This window comes from Nipponia nippon, unplaced genomic scaffold (genome assembly GCF_047370975.1).
Source record: "Nipponia nippon isolate SJK-2023a ecotype South Korea unplaced genomic scaffold, ASM4737097v1 scaffold_13, whole genome shotgun sequence".
NCBI classification, from domain to species: domain Eukaryota; kingdom Metazoa; phylum Chordata; class Aves; order Pelecaniformes; family Threskiornithidae; genus Nipponia; species Nipponia nippon.
The window spans coordinates 17,046,670-17,071,979 of record NW_028262324.1 but is presented as its reverse complement, the minus strand read 5'-3'; the positions used below and the strand labels follow the sequence as shown (position 1 = coordinate 17,071,979).

Below are 25,310 nucleotides of genomic sequence, written 5' to 3'. Positions count from 1 at the left end.
TCCCCCGGCTGGCAGAGGAAGAGCAGCAGCGTTTCCAGGCGATTCGATGCCTTCCTGACGCCTTCTCCCCTCCCTGGAGGCCCGGAGTCACCCGTGGGAAGGGCCCACGCGCAGGGCGCAGGGCTGGGGTGGCCGTCACAGCGCTGTGCTACGGGGCAGGGACACGCGGGAGGCACTGCACACGAGGGACACGGCGGGGGGACCGGCAGCGCCCATCCGCTTGCTGAAGGGGACATTGACTGCCAGGACCGGGCTCAGACCCACCGGGCTCCCCCCGTCCCCCCGGGGCCGGGCTTGTGGCAGGCGGCTCCGCGCAGCCCCAGGATGACAAGTGGGGCCGAGGCAGCTGGCTGGGGAGGGGAGAGGGGACCAGGACCCCTGGGAAGGCATGGACACGGGGCAGAGCTGTACACTGGCTTTTAATGTTCCTAAGAACTAGGAAACAGAAATCAAAAATAGACTTTGCTCTTCTTGATAAAAGTAATAAAATGGTTAGCGGTGTTAAATTAATCCTTACAAAACAAAACCCAAGGAGGTTAAATAAAGCCCGGAGGCTCCGCATAAAAACCACAACGACTACAAAACAGCTGCAAAGACATCTTTACACACCAAAGAAACTCCTCTTCTCCGCTCCTCCCCATACGGTACACAGCGTCGGCAAACACGGGACTCACACATGTGGGAAAGAAACACAGCTGCAATGGGAGCAGCCCTGCGAGGAGCAGGGGCGCCATGGACAGAACTATTTACACTATGGACACGGAGCTGTGCTGGTGCCAGTCTGGCCGCAGGAGCCCCCAGGCTCTGCCCGCCCTTCTCCTGCCGGCGCCAGGCTGCAGCCAGCTGCCGGGGCCCCTCCAGCCGTGGCGCTGGGCGCCGAGCACTCGTGCTTCCTTAGCTGGGATTAATCTCCCGGCTGCTGCTTTTCTCTCGGCCCAGCTCCCACTCTTTGTCTGCTGAGGAGGAGGACGAGGGCCTGGGGGCTGGCCTGAACGCTTGGAGGCTGCAACAAGCTCCTGCAGCCACTCTGGCATGAGCTCGCACTTGGCAAAGCCTGCAGTGTTCCGCAAGGGAAGGCAATAGGCGCTGAGCATCTCCCTGTGGTCCAGGTACACTGCCACACTGTGGGTCAGAAAACACCCGTACCCCAAGGGACAACGCTCCCAGGTGCCTAAAGCCTCCCCGGTGCGGGCACAGGGCTTGGCCATGCAGGGTCAGGAGCGGGGGAACCCGAAGAGCTCCCGGCACAGACACTGGCAGAGGCTGTAGATGATGCAGAGGAGGAGGGTGGAGGGCACGAGGCTGACCAAGACGATGCCCAGGCTGTGGTGCTCGATGAGCAGGAGGTAGATGCCAAAGGGCAGGGAGCTGAAGTAGAGGAGGCAGAGGACGCCCAGGATGAAGCGGGGGATGGCTCGCCACCCCCAGGAGCGGCACTTCTGCCCAGGGCCGTGGCAGGGCAGCGTGCCAAGGCTGGCTGGGCGGTACAGCCGCACCACCTCCAGCCTGCCCAGGCCCTCCGGTGGGGCCACGTCCTCCGGCACCTCCAGGATGGTGACGACCAGGCAGTCGGGGCCAGGTGCGGGCTCCAGCACACTGGGGCAGAGGAGGACCTCAGGGGACCGGGGGGGACCCTGCTTCTTGGCCCGTTCATGGCCTGTCAGCAGTGTCAGCGCTTCACCGTCATCCTCCAGACGCTGCACGTCCCCACCAGGCACCGGGCTGTGCCGGCGGCAAAAGGGGCAGCGGAGCTGGTGGGGCGACGCGTCCCCCAGTGCCACCATCTTGCGCAGGCACTTGGCACAGAGGCGGTGGCCGCAGCAGAGCAGCTTGGGTCTGCGGGCGCGGGCATCGTAGCGGCTGTAGCAGATCTTGCACTCCAGCTCGGGGGCCATGAGTGCCATCGTCTGAGGCCCCCGCTCGCCATCCTGCTGGGCCATGCTCCCGGAGGGCTGGCTGGGGGCTGGGGGGAGAGGGAAACTGCTGTGAGCGAGGGCTCGGGGCGCAGGTTCCCGGGCCCTGCTGCGCCCCACGGGCAGGGTCCCGGTCAGCCCCGGGGGCCCCATGGCAGAGCAGAGCCGGGGGCGCAGGGCACCGGCAGCAGCCCCCTCCCGGGGCCGGCACAGCCCGGCTCCGACCACCGGCTGGTGCCGCCGGCGCTGGGACTCGCCCCCATCCCGGCCTCCGCGTCTGGGCGGGAGGGAGGCAGCTTTCCCGGGGGACGGGACCGGCTGCAGGGTGGGGGCCCAGGTCCCGGGTGCAGCGTGTCCCTCCCCGTGCCTGCGGGTTCCCCGGGGCTCCGGACCCCGGGCGCCGCTGGCTGCCGGGACCCCCTGCCCTGCAGCGCCCCCCGCCCCCGCCCCGGCAGCGGGGCGAGCCGGCGCCCAGCCCGCACCCCCCGTACCTGCGGTCCGCGCCGGGGCTCCTGCGTGGGAGGCGGCCGCGGGTCGGGGCCGGGCCCTGCGGCCCCGGCGGGCCGGGCTGCGGCCCCGTCCGCAGAGGCAGGCAGGGTGCCGGCGGCGGCGGCTGCCCCATGGGGCGGCGTGGGACGCGCTGCCCGCCACGCTGCGGAGGCAGCCCCGGCGCAGGGGCTGCCAGCATCCTCCGCGGCGTTGGCCTGGCAACGCGGAGCGGGAGGCGGATGCTGGGCCGGCCGGTACCGGCGCCGGGGGCCAGCGGAACCCCCGCTGGGGCAGGGTGAGGCCCGCCCGCGCCACAGGGCACCGCCGGGGCAGAGGGGACCCCCGGACCCCGCCGGGCTGCAGCGGGCGGGTGCGGGGGTCGGTGCGGCTCCTGCAGCCCCGCTGCCGGGCAGCCCCGAGGAGGCTCCTTCCCTCCCTGGGGGCTGCAGGAGCGGCCCCTGGGGCTCTGCAGCCCCGGCCCCGGGGAGAGGGCGGCCGCAGAGCGGGGTCCTGAGGGCTCCCGCGGCACGGGCGGATCCTCTCCCCTTCCCCGGCCTGGGAACGGGCGGCTCCTGCTCCGCCCCGGGGAGAGAAGCGGCTTCAGGCTTGAAGCGCCCAGCGGGGAGGGCTCCGCACTCCCGTCCCGGGGCCCGGCGCGTCGCCCGCACGGGGGTCCCGGGGTGCAGAGAAACGCTCGGCACCGCCATCGTGTGCCCGGCGACCCTGTCCCGCTCCTGCGCCCCGCGGAGCCAGGGCCGGGGGCACCCGGGAGCTGCAGCATTTGCCAGAGCCAGGCTGAGCGCGGCCGAGCCCTTGGAGCGTCCCCCTCCACGGTTCGGTCTCCCCAGCCTGTGCCAAATCCGCCCCCCCGGCTGCAGAGCCTTCAGGGGCGCCTCCAGCAGCCCCGAGGGGCCGCAGCCCTCAGAGCCCCCGCCGCCCAGTGCTAGAGGCAGGTTGGCAGCGCTGATTCCTCCCCAGAGCGGCAGCGACCAGCCACCACGGCTGGCAGCGCTTGCGGGGGTGACGGCGGGGACCCCACACTGCGACGGCTGACCCGGGGACAGGCCTGAGCCCGGGTGCTGCCGGGGGTTTCCAGCCCCCCGCCAGTGACAGGGTCACACCTCGCTGCTCTCAGCCCCCTCGGGGCGCAGGACAGGGCGTCTATGCTGGTTAACAAGAAAATTACAGTTTCTTTTTCTCCATGCGCACTCTACCCTGCTTACTGAGCTCCGTGAACTGCCCAGGTAATTATTGCCCACACCCTGATGAGCGCAGTGCTGGGCTGCAGCTCCAGCCCCCGCCAGAGCGGCTTCTTGGTCTGCAGCCGCCCGGAGCAGCGTCAGCGAGAGGCCTTTTAGTTCAAATCGTAAAGGTTTGGCAGAGTCTGAAAGAATTTACTCCAGGGGACCAGGCAACGTCCAGCTCCAGGCGTGACCTCGTCCCCCCAGTCCTGCTCATAGCCCCACCGTTCCCAGCTGCATCCCCTGGCTCCCCCCGCCACCTCAGCCCCTCGCACAGCCCTTGCTGGCCTGGCCTCAGTCACCTGCCCTTGGCTTCCCCCTTGGTACCGGCTCGGCTGGGCAGCAAGCAGTCCCGAGCACTGCGGGACGGCCACCGCCGAGTGTCTCAGTGGGCAGCGTCACCTCCCGTCTTGGCATCGGGCTGATGGAGGTGCCCCATGCCGGCCAGTCTTGCTGCCTCGAGCATCGGGCAGCTGAGTCCTGCGAGCAGAACCTGCTCCTTGTCCCAGCCACGCGCCCCCGGCCCCTCCACCAGCTCTCGCTTTGTCCCTGCGCTCTGCCAGAGCCAGAGCCCACCGACCTCTGCTGCCAGGGCTTGGCTCCCAGCGTGCTCCTGCAATTAAATACATAACAAGGTACTTGGTCACCACCCGAGGGAGCAAGACAAAGGACTCGGTAAGGACAGGCTGGCCAAGGAGTAGGTTTGCTGAACTTCCGAGCACCAGTGTGCGTCTCTGGTCACCTGCACTTCAGGAGCAGCCTGCCTCGGCTCAAAATAACAAATAAAAGGAAAAAAAGGCTTTACAAACTGCTGCCTTCACTGACAGAGTTCCCAACTGTTCTGTCATTAAAGGAGGTCAGTGATTTCCTCATCTCTGTTGTTGAAAGCATCCCTGGAGAGCTGCAGAGATGCTGCGAGCAGGCAGTGCGGGGCGCTGGGCTGTTCCTGCCCGCCGCAGCGCAGCACTGGCACTGCCGCGGCACCAGTGCTGCTGGCCGCGGAACACCACGTGCACGACACGGACCCACGACTCGTGGCACTTCCTTGTCTCCCAGCTTTTAACTAATAAACCTCACAACCTGTTTGATCTGTGCTGAGATATGCAGCACCGCAAGGCTGCAAGGTCACACAGGCAACGGTAACCCACCCCAGAGCCACTTTCCTTTGGGACAGCAAAACCCAGCCGGGGCGGACTGGCTTCCCCGGTGCCAACTGGCTTCCCCAGTGCCTGCAGCCCGTCCAGAAGCAGGGGGGGCTCTAGGGGTAAAGCCGTGAAATTCCCAAACCCCCAAAAAGCTGCGTCAGAGAACTACCAGGGCTTTTAACCTCCAGAGCCGCCCTCACCTCGTTAGGCCAGAAGAGACTGGTGGTAGTAAACGATTCTTCAGTCCAACAGCCAGGGACAGGGCGAGAGCGACGGCTGGAAGCTGAAGCAAGACCAGTCCAGCCAGGGAAGGTCTGCACTTCAGCAGCGCGGCACATCGACCCCCAGGCTGCTCTACCCAGGAGCTCTCCCCACTCCCGCAGACACCCCTGCCCCAGGCCAGTGCTGGGCGCTGCCTGCAGGAAAGCCCAGCCAGGCTCCCTCACCACCGCGCCGGTCGCTGCTCCATGCCGATGAGGCTGGGCCTGCAACACAGCTCAGGCTGGGCCTCCCTGATCGGGGGGCGAAGGGCAACGCAAGCGCTGAGCCCCGGAGCAGAGGCCCCGCAGGGAGAGGCTGGCTGGTTCTGCCCTGAAGAGGTTGAGGGCGATTACAGCTGCCCGCGCTTCTTGGAGGGCCACTGCAGGGAAGAGAAAGCCCAGCTCCTCACAGTAGCGGCAGACAACGAACCAAGACGGGGGTGGTCAGGCTGCTGCAGGGAGTTCACACTGGTCATTAGGAAAAAAAATTCACCATGAGGGCACTGCAGCATGGAGCGGGTCAGATGCCGGATCGGTCTGAAAAAACCCAACGTTCTTCTGCCTTTCGTCCAGAGCGAGACAGAGGCGAGGGCAGGGGGTGACCACAGCACCTGGCCGACAGAGAAGGAAAGGCACGGACACGGGGCAGAGCTGTATGCTGGTTTTTAATGTTCCTAAGAACTAGGAAACAGAAATCAAAAATAGACTTTGCTCTTCTTGATAAAAGTAATAAAATGGTTAGCGGTGTTAAATTAATCCTTACAAAACAAAACCCAAGGAGGTTAAATAAAGCCCGGAGGCTCCGCATAAAAACCACAACGACTACAAAACAGCTGCAAAGACATCTTTACACACCAAAGAAACTCCTCTTCTCCGCTCCTCCCCATACGGTACACAGCGTCGGCAAACACGGGACTCACACATGTGGGAAAGAAACACGGATGCAATGGGAGCAGCCCTGCGAGGAGCAGGGGCGCCATGGACAGAACTATTTACACTATGGACACGGAGCTGTGCTGGTGCCAGTCTGGCCGCAGGAGCCCCCAGGCTCTGCCCGCCCTTCTCCTGCCGGTGCCGGGCTGCGGCCAGCTGCCGGGGCCCCTCCAGCCGCGGCGCTGGGCGCCGAGCACTCGCGCTTGTCATCCATCCCTCCATCTGTCCCGCCGTCCTTCTGCCCGTGCGTGCGTCCCAGCTCTGGCTGCCCCTTCCCTCAGCGCTCTGGCGTCAAAGGGGCTGCCTGCTCCTCCTGCTGCGCCACGCTGGGTTCCCTTGCCCTCCGGCGAGGGCCGCAACTGAGCCTCCTCTCCCCGCCAGCGGCTGGGCGCTCCCCGGTGCTCCTGGGCGGAGGTGGCGTGCAGTTTGCAGAGGAAAGCAGGTGCCGTGGAGCTGCTGCGCAGGAGTCCCCTGGGCCAGTGCTACGCAGCCAGCAGTCTCTCCACTGCCCTGGCAAGCCTCCTTGGGGCTGCCGGCACCTCCCCTGCTGCCTTGCACCTCTGCACCTTAGTTGGGATTAGTCTCCCGGCTGCTGCTTTGCTCTCGGCCCAGCTCCCGCTCTTTGTCTGCTGTGGAGGAGGAGGAGGAGGAGGAGGATGAGGAGGAGGAGGAGGAGGATGAGGAGCTCAGGGTCCGGCCTGAATGCTTGTAGGCTGCAACGAGCTCCTGCAGCCGCTCCGGCGTGGGCTCCCACTTGGCAAAGCCCGCGCTGTTCTGCAGGAAGAGGACGGCTGTGTTGTGCACGGCCTTGTAGTACATCTCCTCTCTGCAAGGGAAGACAACGGGCACTCAGCATCTCCCCTGGCCCACCTGCCCAGAAGTCATGCAACTGCCACCCAGATCCACTTCCTAGCACCTTCCCCTCCTCTTCCGTGTGCCATGTTTAGGCCAAGTATTCATCTCTGTCCTTTCCTCTCATTATTCTGAGGAAAAGAGCAGGCAGGGTGCAGCATCAGGCATTTCTGAGTAAAGGTAGAGGCTGATGAACTTTCAGAGGGGAAGCACTGATGCTGCATAGCCACGTTGCTCTCTAGCAGCACATGCACCGGGACATCGCTGCCCCTGCAGGAAACTCACCACGGTAAAGCATCAACCGTAATCAGGTACAGAGATCTTAGCGTTTAAGCAAGTTGTTGCTTGAACAGCAGACCAAGGGCCAGCTTGCTCCGCTGAGGACCAAGCTCCTCCCTGCCCCTTGCTTCTGCTTCCCCCCGCGTGACACCCAATTGCTGCGGCGCTTGGAAACGCGGCTCAGCTGGCTCAGCAGCTCGGAGGGCTGGCAGAGGAGCACAGGTGATCACTGCAGCACCACACGTATGACCTGTTCAGACTGGACTTGTACCAAGGAATACACCACTCACAAGCTTTTTGTTACTGAAACACCTCAGTGGTCATTAAACAAACGTGAAATTCACAACACTCTCTGTGCCTATCTCAAAAATCCAGGGTGGCTATGCACAGCGGTTTTCCTTGCCTGCTCCCTGCTTCCCACTGATTTCAACGTGGGATAGGATATTTCTGTCATATGGCTTCGGAAACGCAATCCCAGAAGGACCCAAGAAAAAGGTCTGCCTACTTTTTGCAGACGTGCTGAGACCCGCTGCGGTATTCATGATCGAAGGCTGGCAGGATGAGCTGGTGCCGCTTGAACTTGCTCTGCTCCATGCGGATCAGGGCTGGTGTAGGAGGGTCCCGCCACTCGGGGATGAATACAATAAAGGAGAGAGGCTCACTGGAGTTCTCCAGCAGTTTCTAGTTCAACAAGAAAGCGAACAATCTCAGCGCTGGCTGAACAATGATGTCTAATGAGTTCTACTGAAAGGAAACGGTCCTGCTTCTGGAGCGGTGCTGCAGCAGTCACCGTCCATTGCCTTCTGCATTACGGCCCTGCTGCGAGGGTGCAGGAGCAGTGGGGGGAAGAGGACTGGCTGCACAGCTCTGTTCAGAACAACTCCACAGGAGAGCGAACGTACCTCAAAGTGAGAGACCATGGCATCCATCAGCTCCTCACAGAACGGAGGATTTGCCTCAAAAGAGCCACTTATAGGGAAGAAATCCAGGCACGGGCTGGAGGAAAAAGGCAAAGATGCCTATCAGAGAGGCTAGAATTCTAGTTTTCACACCTTAAAAAGCATCCGTTTCCTCAGAAAAGGCACAGTCATACTCTCAGAAAGCCTGAATCCCCAGCAGTACAGGGCCTGCCGCTTCTAACAGTGGGACTGGTCACTGGGGACACGCTCCACCTGTAGTCACTGAAGGAGAGTGATGATTCAAGCTGACTGCTTGAGGGCCTGGGTTCTTTGGAACAAGGGCAGACCTATAAACTGCAGGGATCAGAGCTCTCTAACTAGACTAACGGCACACTCCTGACGGCTTCACAGCCAGTCTGTGTCCGCTCATTGCCTTCAGGCAGGCCTGAAGCACACATCCTTCTGAGCAGATATCCCACAACCAGCTACCGCCCTGAACGCACAAGACACGTCAGCCTGTCTTGAGTCATCGCACGTGCACACACCCACACAGAAACACAGCAAAGGCACCGGAACGTAAGACTCACCCCCTGGATCCAAAATACCCGTCTGTATCCAAGAAGGCCGAACAGTACTGTTTAAAATAGCAATTCAGGGGCGAGGCAAAGCATTCAAAACTCACTCCAAAGAGCTTGTGGAGGGCTTCGAAGACGTGCACGGGAAGTGCCCCCTGCAGACCAGTTCCTTCGTACAGACCCACACCGAACATCATCTGAGGAGAGCAAACCCCGGTGAGCTGTGCCTGCACTCGCTGTTCCTGCTGCTCCCTTCACTGACCACGGACCCAGGGTCACACGTCCATGCACCCACTCCTCTAGGTATGCAGGGCCCCCTCGTCCTTTCTCAAATTCGTGTAGGTCCCCTGCATGTACCCAAGAACGCTCTTTAGATATTTCATCCAAGTCAGGCCCCACAAACCAACCGTCAATTTTCACATATACCCGCCATGAACCTTTAGCTGGCCCTCAGAGTCAAGACCTACTGAAGGTTTCTTTCATAAAAATTTATCTTTACTCCCCCCGAGGTCTCCTGTCAAGATCACAATTGCTTCCCAGACTGCAGTCCAATCTCAAAACACCAGGAGCAGACAATAGGCCCAGTTTAAGCCTTATTTTGCACCAGGCTCCCAGAGCTGCAGACCTCCCCCAGAGCAAAGACAACAAGTTCAGTTCCCCACTATTACTAAGGCTTTCTGATGTATGACAACTGTGATAAGACAGTACCTGATATCGACGGAGAAGGCACCAAACCCTGGGCAGAAACTTTTCAAAGCCAGAGTCGTCAATGCAACTGTACCGATAGAGAAGCCACTGGAAGAGAAAGCTCGGCCGTTAAACACAAACAGAATCAACAAAGGTAAGACAGTAGACAACCGTACCACGACATGGAGAAGGACACTGACGAACAACAGGAGCAGGTGGGGCTCTGCATGGAGGCTTGTCAGCACATCTGCTTTTATCGTGGGAGTGAACCACAAGCTCTTTACTAGCATGAATGAATGTACCACATCAGCAAGCATCTCTCAGCATGGGCTGCCTTGCTGCGAGTAGGACCATTCCTGCAGCACAGCATGTATCCAAAGCATACACGCCACCACCTTGTATGTACTGCCAACAGAAGCCTGACCCTAACTAAGGCGAAAGTAGCTGTCCTCATTTCTGCTACTATTAGGGCAGCATCTGACAGCCTCCGCCAGGTCAGCACTCCATCCCTCTGCACAGTCCCTCCTCTCGGAGGACAAGGAGAAACAAAACTTCTCACCAACGACCAGTTTGTGAAGTCACGCAGGACTGGCAGTCAGCCCTTACCAGCTTGCTGAAGTAGTTGCGGCTCACTTTCACCATCTCCCCCTTGTACCGCACACATGCCACATTGTTCTCCATGTGCATTTCCACGCTGGGGAGTGGTGGGGAGGGGATGGCCAGTCTCACTGGGTAACAGTATACGAGCCTGTCCTGGACTTCAGGAGCTTCTATCTCAGCTACGGAGAATAAAGAGAAAGGCAGCCCATTAGAATCAAAGGATGTTTGGGATAGATCTTCCTTCTACCTCAAAACATGCTGTGACAGGAATAGGGCTAAAGAGGTCACCCCAAAACCACCATGGTGGTCCTTCATAGATCTTGTAGGCAGCTACCTAGGTTCAGAGCTGATTCCCCAAATTAATTCCATCACCCACTGTTAGAGCATAGAGAGGACCCATTTCGCAGTACTTCTCCATCTCTAACACAGCAGACCTGTAGATGGTACACGACCATTCCAGCGTCATGAGGCATGTTCCAGACGAGCAAAACACTTTCCTTGTCATTACTGTTGCTATTTCAGTTTGCCCCAAACTCATCCAAAACACAATAAATATTCCCAGGCTGTCAAGTGCAGGAGGCAAAGGAATCTTCCTGCCATCACGGATAGCAGCTGAGCCTCAGCTTCAGCCAGAAAAAAAAAAGCTCACGGGAAAGATCAGTTGGAAAGAATAATGGATTCAATCGGGTGGGAAGACAAGTGGCAAAAACAAGCAGCAAGAGGCGGACACTGGGATCTGAAGGGAGTCTGAGGACAGCCAGTTCAGTGTGGTCAGCTCCTAACAAGCTACTTAATCCTGACAAATCATACATTTATGGTATTGGAGATTACAGTCGGTAACAGTACCTGAGGGGAAACACCTTGCCACTGCATAGGCACCGTGTGACTCTGTCAGTGAAGACCTATGCTGGACTGGCTATTTCTGACTCTATCAAATTCAACCCCGTGGACTCAGAGCAGCCCTCCCAACGGATAATGCTATTTGAACTGCCCTTATGTTGCAGTGCTGTAGCCCTATAGCTCTTCAGAGCTGACTGCGTACCAGATATATTGTTCTCTTTGAGGATGGCAAGATGCTTCTCCCGGATCCGCTTGACGTACTCAAGCGATATGTAGTAAATCTTACTGCAGATGCCTTCAACGGAGTCCTTTGCTGCAGCAGACACATGGGGCCCACATTGTTTGCGTAAGTGCTCCAGGCGGTCCTGCAGAACCAGAGAACCATAGGGTCCCTTACACAGCCCACCACTGGACACCCCAGAGATACGCAGAGTCTCCATGCCGCTGTCACTCCCATTTCACAAAGGAAAGCAATCGCAGTCTTCTCCAGGAGGACCTTCATCTGGCCCCAAACACCGCCCCCGTCCTTTTCCCAGGCTCCCTGCACTCAGCTGCATGAGCAGAGGGACACTGACCATATAGTCCTCCTTTGAGGCAGAATGGTCCCGTCGCAGCCAGCTGAAGGTGTCCTCCACGTTCCACTTCACCACCTTCCTGCTGTCTGGCGAAGCACTCCTGCACAAAACGGAGAAGCAAAATTTAACCCACAGCTGCACAGCAATATATTCCATCCCACCACAGTGGTCTTCTGTCAGCAGGGGAACACAGCTGCTGACACTTCTTCAGGGCCCTACCCTGTTGCTCCCCCCCAGGCCTCCTCTGGAAAGTGCTTCCAGACATTTGTAGGACTAGGGACTGCCATGCTCTCTCCAAAACACAGTATAGCTGTCTGCTGTCCTCTCTGCAACAGGAGAGGCAGATAAAGCATTTATCTATCATGGAAATGGTCCATTTTGATCTTGCCTCTCATTTTCAAATGCAGCCACTGCTAGGAGCTTGTGACTCTGAGAAAACTACCCCATTAACAAGCTTTTTATTTTCGCCACAAGGCTATCTTCCTCAATTCTGTGGCAGAACTTGTCAGAAAAATCATACATGGTATAATAAAATAGCACTCTAAGCTTGCTGCTCTTCAATAGCAGTGAGTGCCCAAGCACTCTTGTTTTTTTCTCAGGGATAAATGACAGAAGGCATTCCACATCCAGTATTTCACAGATTCTCACTTGTCTCTGCATACATTCAGCTTCCTAACATTAGATTTTACTGTAACATTACTATCAGAAGATGCCTGCAGCACTATTGTTTTTCTTCTGTATGTTCCTAACCTTGCTCTTCCTCAGTAAGATGATGACCAATGCTGAATAAGGTGGGATGCGGTAGCCCCTTCTAAAAGTCCCTATAACCTTTTTCTCTTTTCTGAATGTGACAGCGCTGTAAGAGGAACTCCCACCTGGATTCAATCAGCCGTTTCGCAGCCTCGGCATACTTGAACAGCAGTCTCTTGGCTTCCTCCCGGAACTTGATTCTGGATAACCTGAGGTAAGTTTAAATTCACATGCATCAATTCCACAGCTGCCACAAAGGCATGGAGGTCAGGTCCAGTTCCCAAGCTTTACATCACCAGCACCCTACCACTTCATCAGTGAAAGTAAAACACAAAAGCACAGAACCGCAGCAGCTAAATCACTGGACCAGACCAATACAAAAACAACCCAGCAAGGTGCCCTGTCTTTGAGCAGTACCTGATGGGAATGTCATTCATGATCTCTCTGAACATGGAAGGAGACACTACTGGCTCACAGTCGCTTGGTAAAAGAGGATCTGTCCCTTTATCAACCACCTTCCTCTCCAGCATCCAGCGATTAAAAGACTCCCTTGGGGGGTCAATCCCTGGAGAAGCACAGAAAAAGGGGCTAATCAATGAGATAAAGAGATGCCCAGAAGCTCTGTTAAGGATCATCGCACTGGAGTTCTGCCTCATGAGTTCACAACCAACAATGTCACAGAGAGTATAACCATCACAAAAAGAGATCACAAGGAGAAGACAGACATAAACCACAAGGAAGAACCCCACAGTACTGCAGGATTGATAAGACAAATAAGGGGAGCCCAATAGAAACACTTACCTTCTCGCTGCTGGCAGAGCTCACGATAATGTTGCCGCAGCTTGAGAATGAGCTGGGATCGAAGCAGCTCCACCTCGGGGTGTGGAGAAAGCACTTCAGATGGTGCTCTCTGCTTAATCACTGCATTTGTCTGAATATCCAGGTCCCAATATACTCTACGGCAGAAGCAAATGTCATCAGGATGGCCAGATCATTGGCTAAGTATCAAATACTACTTCTAAAGATGCTTCCTTGGGCTGTTTTACCAGCCAGGAAATTGAACTATCAAAACTCCTTGCAAAGATATAGGGAGGTGTTAGAGCCCTCAGATTCTTCTTCAAAGATGTCTGGAAAAGCAGGTGTCTCTAATCTACCACCAAGAAAAGAACAGAAGACAAATGGAGACAACTCACTCAGTTGGTCGTAGAAGAGCTGCCTGCTGTTTATCTTCAGGTGAAACACACCATGCCTTCAAAACAGAGGTTCCTGGAATACTGGGAGAGCTGGGGACTGACTGAGCGGCTGGGTTCCCTGGGACATCCGCCTGGGCGTGTAAAAGATGAATTACTGCCCCACAGAGACAGGTAAAGGGGAAGCAGCCTAGTACACCTAACAATCCTGCAGCAGTATACCACTCAGGATATGCCCGCGAATTGCTAGAACACATTTTGCCTGCTGTTGGCGTAAGCTAACATGGACATGCAAGCTACCGTGTTTCTCAGTCATAATCTGTTATCTCCCAACTCCCAAACTCCACCTCAGGCTGTAAGAGAGAAAGGGCAACTCGGAAGGACCTGAGTCTGCTGCCACTTTTGTACTTTCTGAGTGTCAGCTGTCACAGCTTGAGTTGTACTAGGGTGGCCTGACCTTGCACAGTTGAAAAAAAACAGGTCCAAGCTCCGGACCCCCCAGGTTTCAGTTTGAACAACATCCTTAAGCCTATTTGTTTCACAGCACCAGACCCACCTTGGCCTTTTTCACACTGTTGCCGCTCAGTGGAACTTCCTCAGAGAATCTCCTCTTCCTTTGCTTGCTCTCCACAGAGGTATCCATCATCCCACCTTCCAGTGGCATCGGAGCCGCATTCAATCCCAGAGGGTCTGACTATGAGCATCCAACAACAACAGCACACGTTAGTTCATCAGCTGCCACTGCAGAGTCCCAAACAAAGGCAATAAGCCCTCTTAATTTCCCATTTCGCTGCCCCAGGCTCCCACGTGAATGGAAATAAGGACACCAATACTCACACCTGCAGAAAGCTAAAAAAATCTCTTCTAGACATGTGTCCGTATGGTTATTTTTAAGACTTAGATGAAAAAAATGCAACACAACTCCCCCAGGTTGAGTGTTCTTTGAGCAGTGTGCTATACCTGGAACAGCACTACCTGAGCGTGCACCTGAAGGAGGAACATTTCATCAGAACCAAGCCAGACACTGGACTCAGCAAGGAGTTCTGAAGGTAGAGAAGACCCTCCCACACGTGCAATCTGAAGTCCACAAGACCACGGCATCTGCCCTTGCAGAGTATCCCAGTAGAGGCACAGCCCCTCGAGATGAGTGCTGACTTACAATGACGTCGTGCTGTCCCAGGACAGGCATTTCCCACAGAGACTGGTTAGTGAAGCGATTGAAGTAGTAAGGGCGGTTCTCCCGCTTGCTCCAGCACTTCTCCCAGCCAGCCTGCAGCAGCTCATCTGAGAAGACAGTGAGAGGGTCAGGAGAGGAGCGGTCCTGAATAACAGCCCTGCCCCTCAGGGCCCCACTACTGTCACAGCGCACTCTGAAACACGCATCGTTCCTAGCCTCCCTTAGCGGCCTCGCTTCACCTTCTCCCCCCTGCTAGCAGGGCCCTGCAGAACTCCATGCTGGGCCTTCCCGAAAGCAGAGTCGGTACCTGGCAGGTCCTGTACCAGTCGCATCGGTTTGGGGGAACTGGGCTGGTTCTGGTTGGAGGTGCCAGGTGAGTGACTCATGAGAGACGCTTCTTCCGCAGGGCTTCCGTGATTCTCATTGGCCATTTCTCAGCAACCGCACTAGAAAAAAGTACACAGAAAATCCATGTTACAGCAGGAAAGATCCCAGATCCACTTGGCCCACTCAGCTGTAGCACTACGAGCTCATTCTGACAATAAAACAGGTTTGAACCAATACACAGAAAACAGCACCTAAGTCCTGAAAAATACCTGATATCCTAGATACAACTAGCTATGAGGAATACTGAGCTTTAAACGGTGTCAACCAGGGAGTTCTTAAGGCCAACACTCAAAATACTCACTTTTCAGCTAGATCTCTCCTAAGAGTGCAGCGCCTGGTCCCATACATCAGGACCGAGAGCATAAAAAATAAAATACACTCCTCTGTGAACACGTACCACCTTCTGCCATGCTAACACTACTAGCCATATCTGATCTGTTATCCTCAGAGACAGTTTAAATCAACATTCACACACACAAAACTGCACGTAATTTAAAGAAAAGGCTTTTATGAAAAAACTTCTGCTATATAAAATAGGCCTAGTGCTTCACTAATAACAGTGTCTGTGGTTCACATAACCGCCGGCTAGGAGCTGGGAACTCCTGAAGTATATTCCTCGGTATGTCCCAGGCCAAGACTGGCTGTAAGGCCTCAGCCAGGCTGTTTTAGCCTTTGGTATTTTTTTATCTTCATAACAACAGTTATGCAAAAAAGGGTCTGTTGAAACAATAAAGCTCATCTTAATCATAATTTAATGTTGCCAGCTGGAGAGAGACAGCCAGGCTTTTCCTCTCTTAGTCACCGCTCTTCCCCCTGGGGAAGTTTCTGAAACAGCACTGCAGACTGCTCCTCTCTGGCAGCCCTAAACACACTGGCAATGAACTGGGGGGAAACAAGGCATTTTGAATAACTCCTGTCTACCTCAGCGACTTAACTCTATTCAGGCCTTTGGAGACACCCTGCACAACACCGAAGTTAGGGCCGCAGTAGCACAATCTTGTAGAGAGAAGTGTGTTTTTTAACTGAACACTGTAGTAGCCCCAGCAGTAGGTCCCTTGTATATCATCTCTTAAATAAAAAACCTGGTTTGGTTCGCACACTAAGTTATTTCGGATTATTCACCCTTGCTGTCCATAAAAACTGCGCTGGCTCTTTCAGAAGAGCAGAATGGCAGGAGCTGACAACAATCAAGAATTAGCAGGCACTAAGCTGTCTATAGTACAGCTGTGGAATCAGCGCGATGCACGCCAGGGTGAGGAACGCTTGACCCTTCCAGCACCTTGGAAGGTGTTGCCGTTCTTCCAGCACGGGTAAGCAAGGAAAGGCGTGGGACGCTGCAGAAACCTGGAGTTTCGGTCTCTGCTCAGAACTAGGCAGATAACAATAACCAAGCCCAGAGGTGAAAGCGTCTGCTGCAGAGCGTACCAATGCAATCATTTAATCGCCTCGGCAGGTGAACATTGCGCAATACGTTTACTCCCGCTTCCTCCTGAACTCCAACCCCGCTGTGCCCTCTGCAGTCACTTCGCGTCAGCTAGCCGCCAGAAAGGCGGCAAGGTTACCCCAGCCAGCTCAAAGAGACACGGCAGGAGCTCAGAGACTGTCAGGGCCGCCAGCGTGAGGGAGCCCAGCGGAGCTGCAGGGCCGCAAGGCACGAGCCTCACCGGGCAGCACTGCAGGTGCAGTAACTTCCGAGGGATGCGTTTAGCTCCTCCTCCTTAAACTAAAAACATATTTGCACATGGAGACACTGATGCGTCCTGCACATTACACAGACAATGCGTTATAATGAACTGGTATGTACTGACAGGACCAGACCTCCCAAAGTGAGCCAAGGGTGTAGTTCAAGAAGTTACAGGCAGTGCTGGGTGTCAAGATCTCCCTAGACTGGACAGCACACACCGCCTGCAGCACCTCGCCCGTGTTCTTCACCACTGATCGCTCAAAACGGCTGTCAAATAGGGCTCGCTGGTTTTGCCTTTTCCCGTTTACGGATAAACTAGAATGGTGGAAGCAGACAGGAAGCTTTATCACTTGATCAATGTTAATGAATATTAAATCCAGGCACCCTTAAGGTCTGGGAAAAGGGAAAAATCAAATTAACAGGAATCCTGACGGAAGCAACTCTACTTTTATGTAACCGGTATTGGGACTTAGACAGTGAAAGGGATCCAGAGCAAGCGCTTTATGGTGGTTACGGTATTGTTTTTATACACCACGGCAATGCATACAGTGCTTCACAAACGCGGCAGAACGCTGTCCCTGCCCCGAGAGCTTACAGCCTAGGAGCAGCAGCACAACCGGAGACCACGGCGAGGCGGAAGAAGACACAAAGCAAAGAAGTACAGCGGACAGGACCGTTGTTTGTTTCCATTTCGCCGAGGTAGGGTTGTACACAAGACGAGAGCGAACGCAGACAAAGGGGAGCGACGACAGCCCCCCGGGACGCAGCAGGGCTCTCCCTCACCCCAGAACCAGGCTGCTGCGGGAGGCTGCGGCCGGGCCGCCGCCTCCTTCCACCGGCGCTTCTCCCGTTCCTGGGGGCCGGGGCCGAGCCGAGCACGGAGCTCCCCAGCGGCACGCAACGGCGCCCGGAGCGCGGCGCCCTGCCCGCCGAGGGCAGGCTCCCGGGGCTGCCCTCCCGGCGGCGGCGACGGGACGGAGCTCCTCGGCGCGGCGGGCCGGGACCAGCGGGCGGCCGCGCAGCGAGCGCTGAGCGGAGGCGGCGGCGGCTCTGCGGGAGCGGCCCGCGGGCAGGGGCTAAGCGGGGCGGAGGCCGGGAGGCCCCGCGCCCGGGCAGGCGAGTACTTACGGTGGCGGGCTGCCTGGCGGGACGCGTGGCCGTCGCTCCGTGCTCGCCGCTGGCGCGCCGGGGCCGCATCCTCATAGCGGGGCGTCCCGCGCCTGGCCCGCGGGGGCCGCTGCGGAGACAGGAGGCCGTTACGGCGCTGCGCGGGGGAGGAGCCGCCGGGGCGCGCGCAGGCGCGGCGGCAGCGGCGGGAGCGCGGCGCGGGGCGCAGCCGGGGCGGGCGGGCGGCGGCGGCCGCGCTCTAAGATGGCGGCCGCGGGCCTGCGCCGCCTCCCCGCCGCCGCCGCCCGCCCGCCTCCCCCCCTCCGCCGCCGGCGGGGCGGGCCCGGGCCGCGCGGCAGCGCCGTTTACCTGGGCGTGAGGTCGGGGGCTGCAGGCACCGCGCGCCGCTGCGTCTTTCGCCACCGCCCCACCTCCGCCTCGCCCGCCCCGCCGCCGCCATCTTGCGCCGGGACCGCGGGCCGCCGGGGCGCAGGCGCGGGGCCGCCCCGCCCTCGCCACCGCGCAGGCGCGGGCGCCTGCGCGGCCCCGCCGCCCCGGCGCCATCTTTGGTGTGGCCGTGGCCGGGCCCCGCCCCGTCCCGTCCCGAGCGGCCGCGCCGCCGCCGCTATTTCGGGCCGCGCAGGCCGCCACTGCGGCCCTGCCCGCCCGCCGCGGGCGGTTCCTGCCGCAGGCAGGGCGAGGCCCCAAGCCGCCGCCGCCAAAGGGCCTTTGAAGTGCGGCGGCGCCGGGGCGGAGCGGGCGGCCGGGCCCGAGGGCGGAGGCAGCGCCTTGATGTGCTGGCGCCGGCGGCCGCGGCCCAGCTGGGTGCCCGCAGCGGGGCTTCCTCCGCCCGGCGGCGCCCCGCGGCCGCTCCCCGCCGAGGCCTCAGCCCGCGGCCCGCCCCTGGTAGCCGGCCGCCCCGAGCGCCGTGCCGCCGGCTGACGGGAGGCCTCTGCTGAGAGCGTCCGCCCGCACGCCCCTGCCCGCACGCCCGCTCCTGTGGTTGCTCTGGCCCACGGGGTCGGGCTCCAGAAAGGCTGCGGTGGTGGAGGCCGTGCCCGGCCGTGCCCCTGCCCCGCGCCCGGTGCGGCGCTTCGCAGCCGGAGCTGGGCGCTGGCACCGAGACAGGCGGCTGCACTCCTCTGCCGGCCCGTGGGATCGCTCCCTTCCCCAAGACTGGGAGCTGCTGCTGCAGGAGCTGCAGCGTGGCTGCCTGCCTGTGCGGCTGCTGAGGCGCGTGCCCGGCTGCGCTCCCCGGCATGGCTGGAGCTGCCATGGGGCCGCCTCGCTGGTTCCTCTGCACCTACAGGTTGCGTCCTCCCAGAGCCCCAGGACATGCCTCTGCCACCCGCGGCACGGGAGCCCGGACCCTGCGAGAGAGCGTGGTGCTCGCAGCGTGGCGGGAGCGGTCTGTGTCCAGTGCAGTGCGTGCTGGAGGACAACATGGGGTGGGGAAGAGGGACGTGGCAGGTAGGGGGTCCTGCCTCTGCCAGGCTGGGCTGGTTTCTGGCCTTGCAGATGGTGGGGATGGGCTGTGGCTGGAGCCCCCGGATGCACCCACCCAGCCCAGCGGCCGCTCTGCATGCAGGGGCACGGCTGCCCCTCTGGTGCCACAGGCCCACGGGCTTGGCTCGCTGGGCAGACAACGGCGGGCGCTGGCTCACAGCGCCCATGAAGATGGGCTGGGGCAGCCATGGGGCCCTTTCCTGCCCTTCGCCTCTGGAGCATCCCTGCTGCCCAGCTTCCCGAGGAGCTTTCCATCTTCCTGGGCAGCAGCCCAATGTGCTCGCTCTCCCAGAAGTCCTGCCCTCTGCTCCAAGGGCACCAGGGTCAGTTTAAGGAGTTAATGCTGGCAAAGCAGTTCTGGAGGGATAAGTGCTGTGCAAGCACTAAGTCTCCCAAGTCTCCCTGCGTCCGGTGCAGGAGCCCCGGCGCAGCCTGGCTCTGCTGCCCTGCAGCACAGATAATCGCCCGGAGCGCTAAGTGCTGGCTCAGACCGGCCCCTTGGTGCATGGCCTGGCGGGAAAGGGGACGCTGCGGAGGGACAGCGTGAAGCCCCCGTCCTTGGAGCTCAAGTGGCCGGAGGGGGCGGTGAGGGCAGGGGCAGCCCCTCGGCTGCGCCCCTGCAGCTCACCCGGGGGCCTGGGGAGCTGCCCGTCCTCCCCGTGGCTTGCAGGGGTGGGATGGAGCAGGATGGCAGCGTGGGCGCTGCTGGGGCTGCTTTGGCAGCGCCCTCACGGTGCCACGAGCCCCAGTGCCTGCCCCGGCAACAACCTGGGCAAGTCCGGGCAAAGGCACATCCTGCCGACGTGGAGCTGCCGGTTCGTGCCAGGGGTCTGGGCTGTGGCTGTGGGTGCAGCGCCGAGGATCAGAGAATCACAGAATCGTTAAGGTTGGAAAGGACCTCTGAGATCGTCAAGTCCAACCGTTAACCCAACTGCCTGGCCCACCACTAAACCATGTCCCTAAGCACCATGCCCACACATTTATTTGGACGCTGCCAGGGACTGTGATTGCCCCACTTCCCTGGACAGCCTGTGCCAGTGCCTGACCACTCTCTCCATGAAGGATCCGGCAGCCTCGGCATCCTCTCTGCCTGGGGCTCACGTCACAGATGGGCACAAACCAGCCTCCGTTGGCACGCCTGGCCTGGGGCCACGGGGCCGGCGTTGGGCTCCGGCCCTGGCACAGACGCCGCGAGCGGGGCTGGAGCTGGCAGAGGGCGGCTGGGGGAGCTTGGCACCGGTGGAGGCTTTGTAACGCGGACTGGGGGGGGCCACCCCGACATGACGAACCCCTCGGACCCCATTTGCACGCATGCCCCTCGCAGGGCGGAACGGTGCCGGGGAGGCCCAGGGACGCGGTGCCTGGCTGCGCGTGCGGGGCGCGGGGAGCTGTGTTTGTGGTGGGGGAGGAAGGCTGCAGGCTCAGCCTGGAGCCCGGGTGTCTGAGCAACCCACTGTCTGTCTGTCTGTGGGGCAGGCAGCAGGGGCTCTGCGTGCCGGGGACCTGCATCCTCCCTGTCCCGCTGTCTCCTCCCAGCTGTGGGCTCACAAGGAGTGGCAGCTGGTGGGATATATAAAGGCAGGGGAACCTCAGCCAGCTCAAAAGAAACTCCTGGAGCTACTGGTGTTCTCCCTCCCTCCCTGCCTCCCTTCACGTGATTCAGCTTCCCCACACCAGGGGAGCCGAGGACAAGCCTCGCTGTAAGTACCCGAACTGAGCCAGCATTGTGTAGGCGAGCCCCCGCGTCCCCACAGCCCTGGGAAGGATGGCGGCTCTAGGCAGGAGGGGCCCCCGTCCTCTCCCTTGCAGAGAACTGGGGGAAAATGCTGCGGGGGGAGCCCTGGACTGTCCCCCAGCCTTGCAGGGAGCCCTGCCTGTCGCTGCTGGATGAACAGGCTCCAGTTCCCATCTCAGCCCAGCATGTGGGCAGGCAGGACATCTCTGGGGGGGCACTGAAGCGCTGGGGGCAGCCCCACAGGAGAGGGCTCCCTTCTCTGCGGGGCGGTGGGGTTCCCCGCTGCAGCAGCACATACCGGGCTGGCACCTCGCCGTGCAGTTTTGGGAGCTGGGTGTGTTCAGGGCAGGGTGGGACACTGCTGGCGCCGGCAGGAGTGAGTGTTCCCAGGGGACGTCGGACCCTGCGTGCATCGCGGGGTCCCTGCTGGGGGCTCGCATGCAGCACCCGGCTGTGCCGCTTGTGGGCTGCTGGCCCATGGGGGTTCAGGCGATGGGGACCTGGGCAGAACTGGGGGGGGTTTCGGGGGGAGCAGCATGTTCCTGGGGCCATCCCCTGCCACAGGGCTGCAAGCAGGTGGGGCAGCAGCCGTCTCCCTCCCAGGGTGGCCGGGTGTCCCCTGCGTGCCCCGCTGGGCCAGCCCCTGCTGACCCTGCTCTCTGCCTCCAGGTGCGAGATGGCTGCCGGCAGCTGCCTCCTCCTCTTCCTCCTGCCCTGGCTGGTGACGGCCTTGCACAGCCCACCTGGCTGCAGGATCCGCATTACCTCCAAGGGGCTGGACCTGGGTAAGGGGCCGGACGGGACCCTGCTCCTGGGGCCTGGGTAAGAGGCAGGTTGGGACGCTGCTCCTGGGGTCTGCACCTGGGTAAGGCTCTGCCTGCGCGTGGGGCAGCTGGAGAGGAGCCGGGGGCTGGCTGGGGACGATGCTGCCGGGAGGGCGGTGCAGCCTGGCTGTGGCCAGCCCGGGCTTGCTTTGCTTTGCAGTGAAACAGGAGGGGCTGCGCTTTGTGGAGCAGGAGCTGCAGAACATCACAGTGTCGGACCTGCACGGGAAGGAGGGGCAGTTCCACTACAACATCAGCCAGTGAGTGCTGCCTGCTCCCCGCACACGCAGCTCCCCGCATCCATCTGTCCGTCCGACCATCTCTGTCCCTGCCTTGCAGGGTCAAGGTGATGGACCTGCAGCTGGCATTTTCCGACCTGCACTTCCAGCCTCAGCAACACCTCGTCTTCAACATCAACAACGCCTCCATCAGCCTGCGCTTCCGGAGGCAGCTTCTCTACTGGTTCTTGTGAGCTACCTCCCGCTCCCGCTGCCCCGGGCACCAGCCTATCCCATGGCTGGGCCGCAGCCGCTGCTTGGCCATGCCCACTGGGTGCCTTGCTGCCCTGCCCTGCAGCTGGTAGGAGCTGTGTGCTCCTCTCATCTGCTGTCCTTGCTTCCAGCTATGACATCGGGTCCATCAATGCCTCTGCGGATGGCGTCCACATCCACACAGTGCTGCAACTGGCCAAGGACGAGGCTGGGCACCTGAAGATCTCTAACATCATCTGCAATGCCTCCATTGCCAGAATGCACGCAGGCTTCTCCGGCACACTCAGGTACACCCAGCCCTGCCGCAGCAGCCCTGTCCCTCCACCGGGCCAGCTCCGCCTGTGCCCGGCTCCCCGGTCCCCCTTTCTGCACCCTCGGGACTTCCCCATCCCAGGCTGTGTGCTTGCACGGGAAGGGAGGGCAGGGCTGGAGCCGCAGGGAAAGGCAGGCAGCTTCAGAACTGCTGTTGTGTCCTGCAGTAAGGTCTACGAGTTCCTGAGCACCTTCATCGTCACAGGGATGCGCTTCCTCCTCAGCCAGCAGGTATGGCCAAGTGGAGATGGGAGGTGGAGCCCAGGGGAGCCTCGCATTGCCCTGCCCCACAGCGGGAGGAGGGTCCCGGTCCTCATCCCATTCCCCTCTTAGCCCAGCCCTTTGCCTTTCAGATCTGCCCGTCCCTGGAGCACGCCAGCCTGGTGCTGCTGAACTCCCTCCTGGACACGGTGCCGGGTGAGCGTTGCCCTGGGGGAAGGGACCGGACCCCGCTCACCGTGGGGAGGGCAGAGCTGGGTGGGCATCAGGCTGCCGGACAGCCCGCAGGCTTGGTCACGACAGCACATCTTCCCTGGCAGTGCGGAATGATGTGGATGAGCACATTGGGATTGACTACTCCCTCCTGCGGGATCCGGCCGTCTCCACGGACACCCTCGACCTAGACTTCAAGGTGAACACTGGATCCTGCCCTGCCGACCCTCTTACCGTCCCCATGGGAGCGGCTGTGCCAGCCTGCACGCTGGACACCACAGAGCGAGCAGGGTGGGCTGTGCTACAGCTACGGAAACATCTCCTGTTCTTGGCCCAGGGCATGTTCTTCCCCCGTGCAAGAGAGAACCAGGAGCTGGAGAACCACGCGGTGGAGCCGGTGATCAAGGAGACCGAGCGCATGGTCTACGTTGCCTTCTCCGAGTACTTCTTTGACTCGGCCATGCACGCATACTTCCAGGCGGGCGTGCTGGCCATAGAGCTTGAGGGGGAGAAGGTAAGCAGTGCCGGGTCACCAGCTGCGCACAGGCAGCTCTCTGGGGGCAGGGGCCTGCTGCCAGGCAGGAGGGAGGGCTGGGCTCTGCCAGCAGAGCAGAGGAGGTGCCACCCAGGGAGCAGCTCTGCTGGGATCAACAGCAACTGCTCGCTTGCTTACCCTCCAGTGGTTTGTCCTCCCTGCAGGTGCCCAAGGACCTGGAGGTTTTGCTGAGAGCCACCTTCTTCGGGACCATCTTCATGCTGGTGAGAGGAGCACCTGGCCGGGGCGGGAGGCACAGGGGAGCCCCTGGGGCAGAGCACAGCCCTGCCCAGCTCCATGCCTCTGCCTCACCTGCCCTCCCCAGAGCCCCGCTGTGGATGCTCCCCTGCGGCTGGTGCTGCAGGTGTCGGCTCCGCCGCGCTGCATCATCAAACCCTCGGGCACCTCCGTCTCCGTCTCTGCCTTCCTCAACATCTCGCTGGTGCCCCCAGGCCGCCCCGCCGTCCAGCTCTCCAGCATGGCCATGGTGAGCGGGGTGCTGGCCGGGAGGGGCGCGCGTGGCCGGGGCTCTGCACAGCCACCCCAGCACGCAGGGGAAGAGTGTTTCCCACCCGACGTGGGAAGGCTCTGGTGTCCCAAAGCAGAGGCACAACTGGGCCCGCGGAGCAGCCAGCCTGGCCAGCTGCCTGCCCGCAGCGGGCACAGCAGGGCTGTGATTCAGCCTTCTCTCTCCCTAGGAAACAAAGCTGAGTGCCAAGGTGTTTCTGCAGGGGAAGGCGCTGCGCGTGCAGCTGGACCTGCGACGGTACGGCCCATGCGGGGCTCCCGCGGAGGCTGTGGGGAAGGTCCCCTCTGCGCCCCACTGACGGCTGCTTTCTCCTCTGCAGGTTTCGCATCTACTCCAAGCAGTCTGCGCTGGAGTCGCTAGCGGTGAGCGGACCTGCGCCAGCCCTGGGGGTCGAGCCTCCATGCTAGCCCCCGGCCACAGCACGGGGCAGGCTTGGGGAGGGGCCGCACATCGCAGCACACCCCTTCTAGCCCACCCAGTCCCAGTGCAGGTGGGCAGGTCTGCTGCTGCTGCGGCGCACTCACCCGCGCTCCTCTCTCCCCAGCTGTTCTCACTGCAGGCCCCACTGAAGACCCTGCTGCAGCTGACAATCATGCCCATCATTAACGGTAGGCACCACCGCTGCCTGCACATGGCTGGGCTTGGGGCAGGGGCACGGTGGGACTCAGCTTCACTGCATCTCTCCCTCCCTGCAGAGAGGACTAAAAAGGGGGTGCAGATCCCGCTGCCAGAAGGCATGGACTTCACCAAGGAGGTGGTCACAAACCACGCGGTACGCGGCAGGATGGGGACAGCCCGGGCCCCCGCAGCGGGCGCAGGGACCACGTCCTGCTGGGGCAGGGCGCAGTCCCACCCAGCCTTGCACTAATCCTCTTCTCCTTCACAGGGATTCCTCACGGTGGGAGCTGATCTCCACTTCTCCAAGGGGCTGCGGGAAGTGATTGAGAAATACCGCTCGGCCCCTACCACCCCCACCTACCCCAGCTCAAGGCCTGCAGAGCCCAGCGTGGACCCCCGCCAGCTCTAGCTCTTCCCCCGACTCACTCCTTCACCCTGGACCGAGGGCAGATCCCGGGCTGGACCCGTAGACTGTAGGTAGGAAGCAGCTTCCCTGGTACCACTGGCACGTCCTGCAGGGCGCCCATGCCCGGGTGGGTAGCAGCAAGGTGGAGACAGCCGCTCTGGGAACCCCTGCTGCACCCCTTCTCATTACACTAATAAACGACTCGACTCCAACCCACGCGGCCTCATTGCTTGGAGGATGTGCCCACACTGGACCGCATGGCTGCCAGCACATGGGGAGATGGGGACGGGGGCAGAGAGTGCCGCTCCCCCGGCTCAGGTACTCGGCAGACAGACACAG

General features: G+C 60.4%; 3 protein-coding genes across 7 annotated transcripts; 1 reads left to right on the top strand and 2 right to left on the bottom strand.

Annotated features, from left to right (window-relative positions):
* Positions 1-418: 418 nt before the first annotated feature.
* LOC104018333 (E3 ubiquitin-protein ligase RNF182-like) lies at positions 419-5,543 on the bottom strand. 3 transcript variants are annotated; one of them, XM_087750049.1, is made up of 3 exons: positions 4,989-5,543; positions 3,946-4,256; positions 419-1,963 (listed from the first exon to the last, which is right to left on the bottom strand). In XM_087750049.1, the coding sequence occupies exons 2-3, from the start codon at positions 4,058-4,060 to the stop codon at positions 1,215-1,217; spliced, it is 864 nt and encodes a 287-aa protein (XP_087606175.1). In that variant the 5' UTR covers positions 4,061-4,256; positions 4,989-5,543; the 3' UTR covers positions 419-1,214. The 3 variants fall into 3 exon arrangements, with proteins under 3 accessions (XP_087606175.1, XP_087606177.1, XP_087606176.1); XM_087750051.1 differs by lacking the exon at positions 3,946-4,256; XM_087750050.1 differs by lacking the exons at positions 3,946-4,256; positions 4,989-5,543 and adding an exon at positions 2,405-2,482.
* A 168-nt stretch (positions 5,544-5,711) lies between these two features.
* PCIF1 (phosphorylated CTD interacting factor 1) lies at positions 5,712-18,108 on the bottom strand. 3 transcript variants are annotated; one of them, XM_087750043.1, is made up of 17 exons: positions 17,953-18,108; positions 17,605-17,713; positions 14,713-14,851; positions 14,388-14,512; positions 13,785-13,922; positions 13,232-13,362; positions 12,840-12,994; positions 12,456-12,603; positions 12,164-12,247; positions 11,289-11,388; positions 10,916-11,078; positions 9,880-10,052; positions 9,295-9,381; positions 8,599-8,783; positions 8,015-8,108; positions 7,618-7,793; positions 5,712-6,807 (listed from the first exon to the last, which is right to left on the bottom strand). In XM_087750043.1, the coding sequence occupies exons 3-17, from the start codon at positions 14,834-14,836 to the stop codon at positions 6,549-6,551; spliced, it is 2,142 nt and encodes a 713-aa protein (XP_087606169.1). In that variant the 5' UTR covers positions 14,837-14,851; positions 17,605-17,713; positions 17,953-18,108; the 3' UTR covers positions 5,712-6,548. The 3 variants fall into 3 exon arrangements, with proteins under 3 accessions (XP_087606169.1, XP_087606170.1, XP_087606171.1); XM_087750044.1 differs by lacking the exons at positions 17,605-17,713; positions 17,953-18,108 and adding an exon at positions 17,260-17,575; XM_087750045.1 differs by lacking the exons at positions 17,605-17,713; positions 17,953-18,108 and adding an exon at positions 17,072-17,218.
* A 476-nt stretch (positions 18,109-18,584) lies between these two features.
* On the top strand, positions 18,585-25,201 carry PLTP (phospholipid transfer protein). The gene is made up of 16 exons (XM_009471430.2): positions 18,585-20,789; positions 21,494-21,609; positions 21,809-21,908; positions 21,988-22,116; positions 22,271-22,426; positions 22,619-22,682; positions 22,805-22,868; positions 22,991-23,082; positions 23,221-23,397; positions 23,583-23,642; positions 23,744-23,905; positions 24,117-24,184; positions 24,267-24,309; positions 24,492-24,555; positions 24,643-24,719; positions 24,834-25,201. The coding sequence occupies exons 1-16, from the start codon at positions 20,401-20,403 to the stop codon at positions 24,972-24,974; spliced, it is 1,902 nt and encodes a 633-aa protein (XP_009469705.2). The 5' UTR covers positions 18,585-20,400; the 3' UTR covers positions 24,975-25,201.
* Positions 25,202-25,310: the final 109 nt, after the last annotated feature.

What these genes read in the sequence shown, in the direction of transcription:
- PCIF1 (XM_087750043.1), bottom strand. Translation starts at nt 14,836, where the DNA reads ATGGCCAATGAGAATCACGGAAGCCCTGCGGAAGAAGCGTCTCTCATG. An exon ending in ACTGGTACAGGACCTGCCAG is followed by an intron (nt 14,513 to 14,712) that starts GTACCGACTCTG and finishes CTGTCTTCTCAG; the next exon opens with ATGAGCTGCTGCAGGCTGGC. An exon ending in TCTCAGCACGTCTGCAAAAA is followed by an intron (nt 6,808 to 7,617) that starts GTAGGCAGACCT and finishes CTTCCCTTGCAG; the next exon opens with AGAGGAGATGTACTACAAGG.
- PLTP (XM_009471430.2), top strand. Translation starts at nt 20,401, where the DNA reads ATGCCCCTCGCAGGGCGGAACGGTGCCGGGGAGGCCCAGGGACGCGGT. An exon ending in CCCTCGACCTAGACTTCAAG is followed by an intron (nt 23,083 to 23,220) that starts GTGAACACTGGA and finishes TTCTTGGCCCAG; the next exon opens with GGCATGTTCTTCCCCCGTGC. An exon ending in AGCTCTCCAGCATGGCCATG is followed by an intron (nt 23,906 to 24,116) that starts GTGAGCGGGGTG and finishes CTCTCTCCCTAG; the next exon opens with GAAACAAAGCTGAGTGCCAA.
- LOC104018333 (XM_087750049.1), bottom strand. Translation starts at nt 4,060, where the DNA reads ATGCCAAGACGGGAGGTGACGCTGCCCACTGAGACACTCGGCGGTGGC. An exon ending in AAGGGGGAAGCCAAGGGCAG is followed by an intron (nt 1,964 to 3,945) that starts GTGACTGAGGCC and finishes CTCTCCCCCCAG; the next exon opens with CCCCCAGCCAGCCCTCCGGG.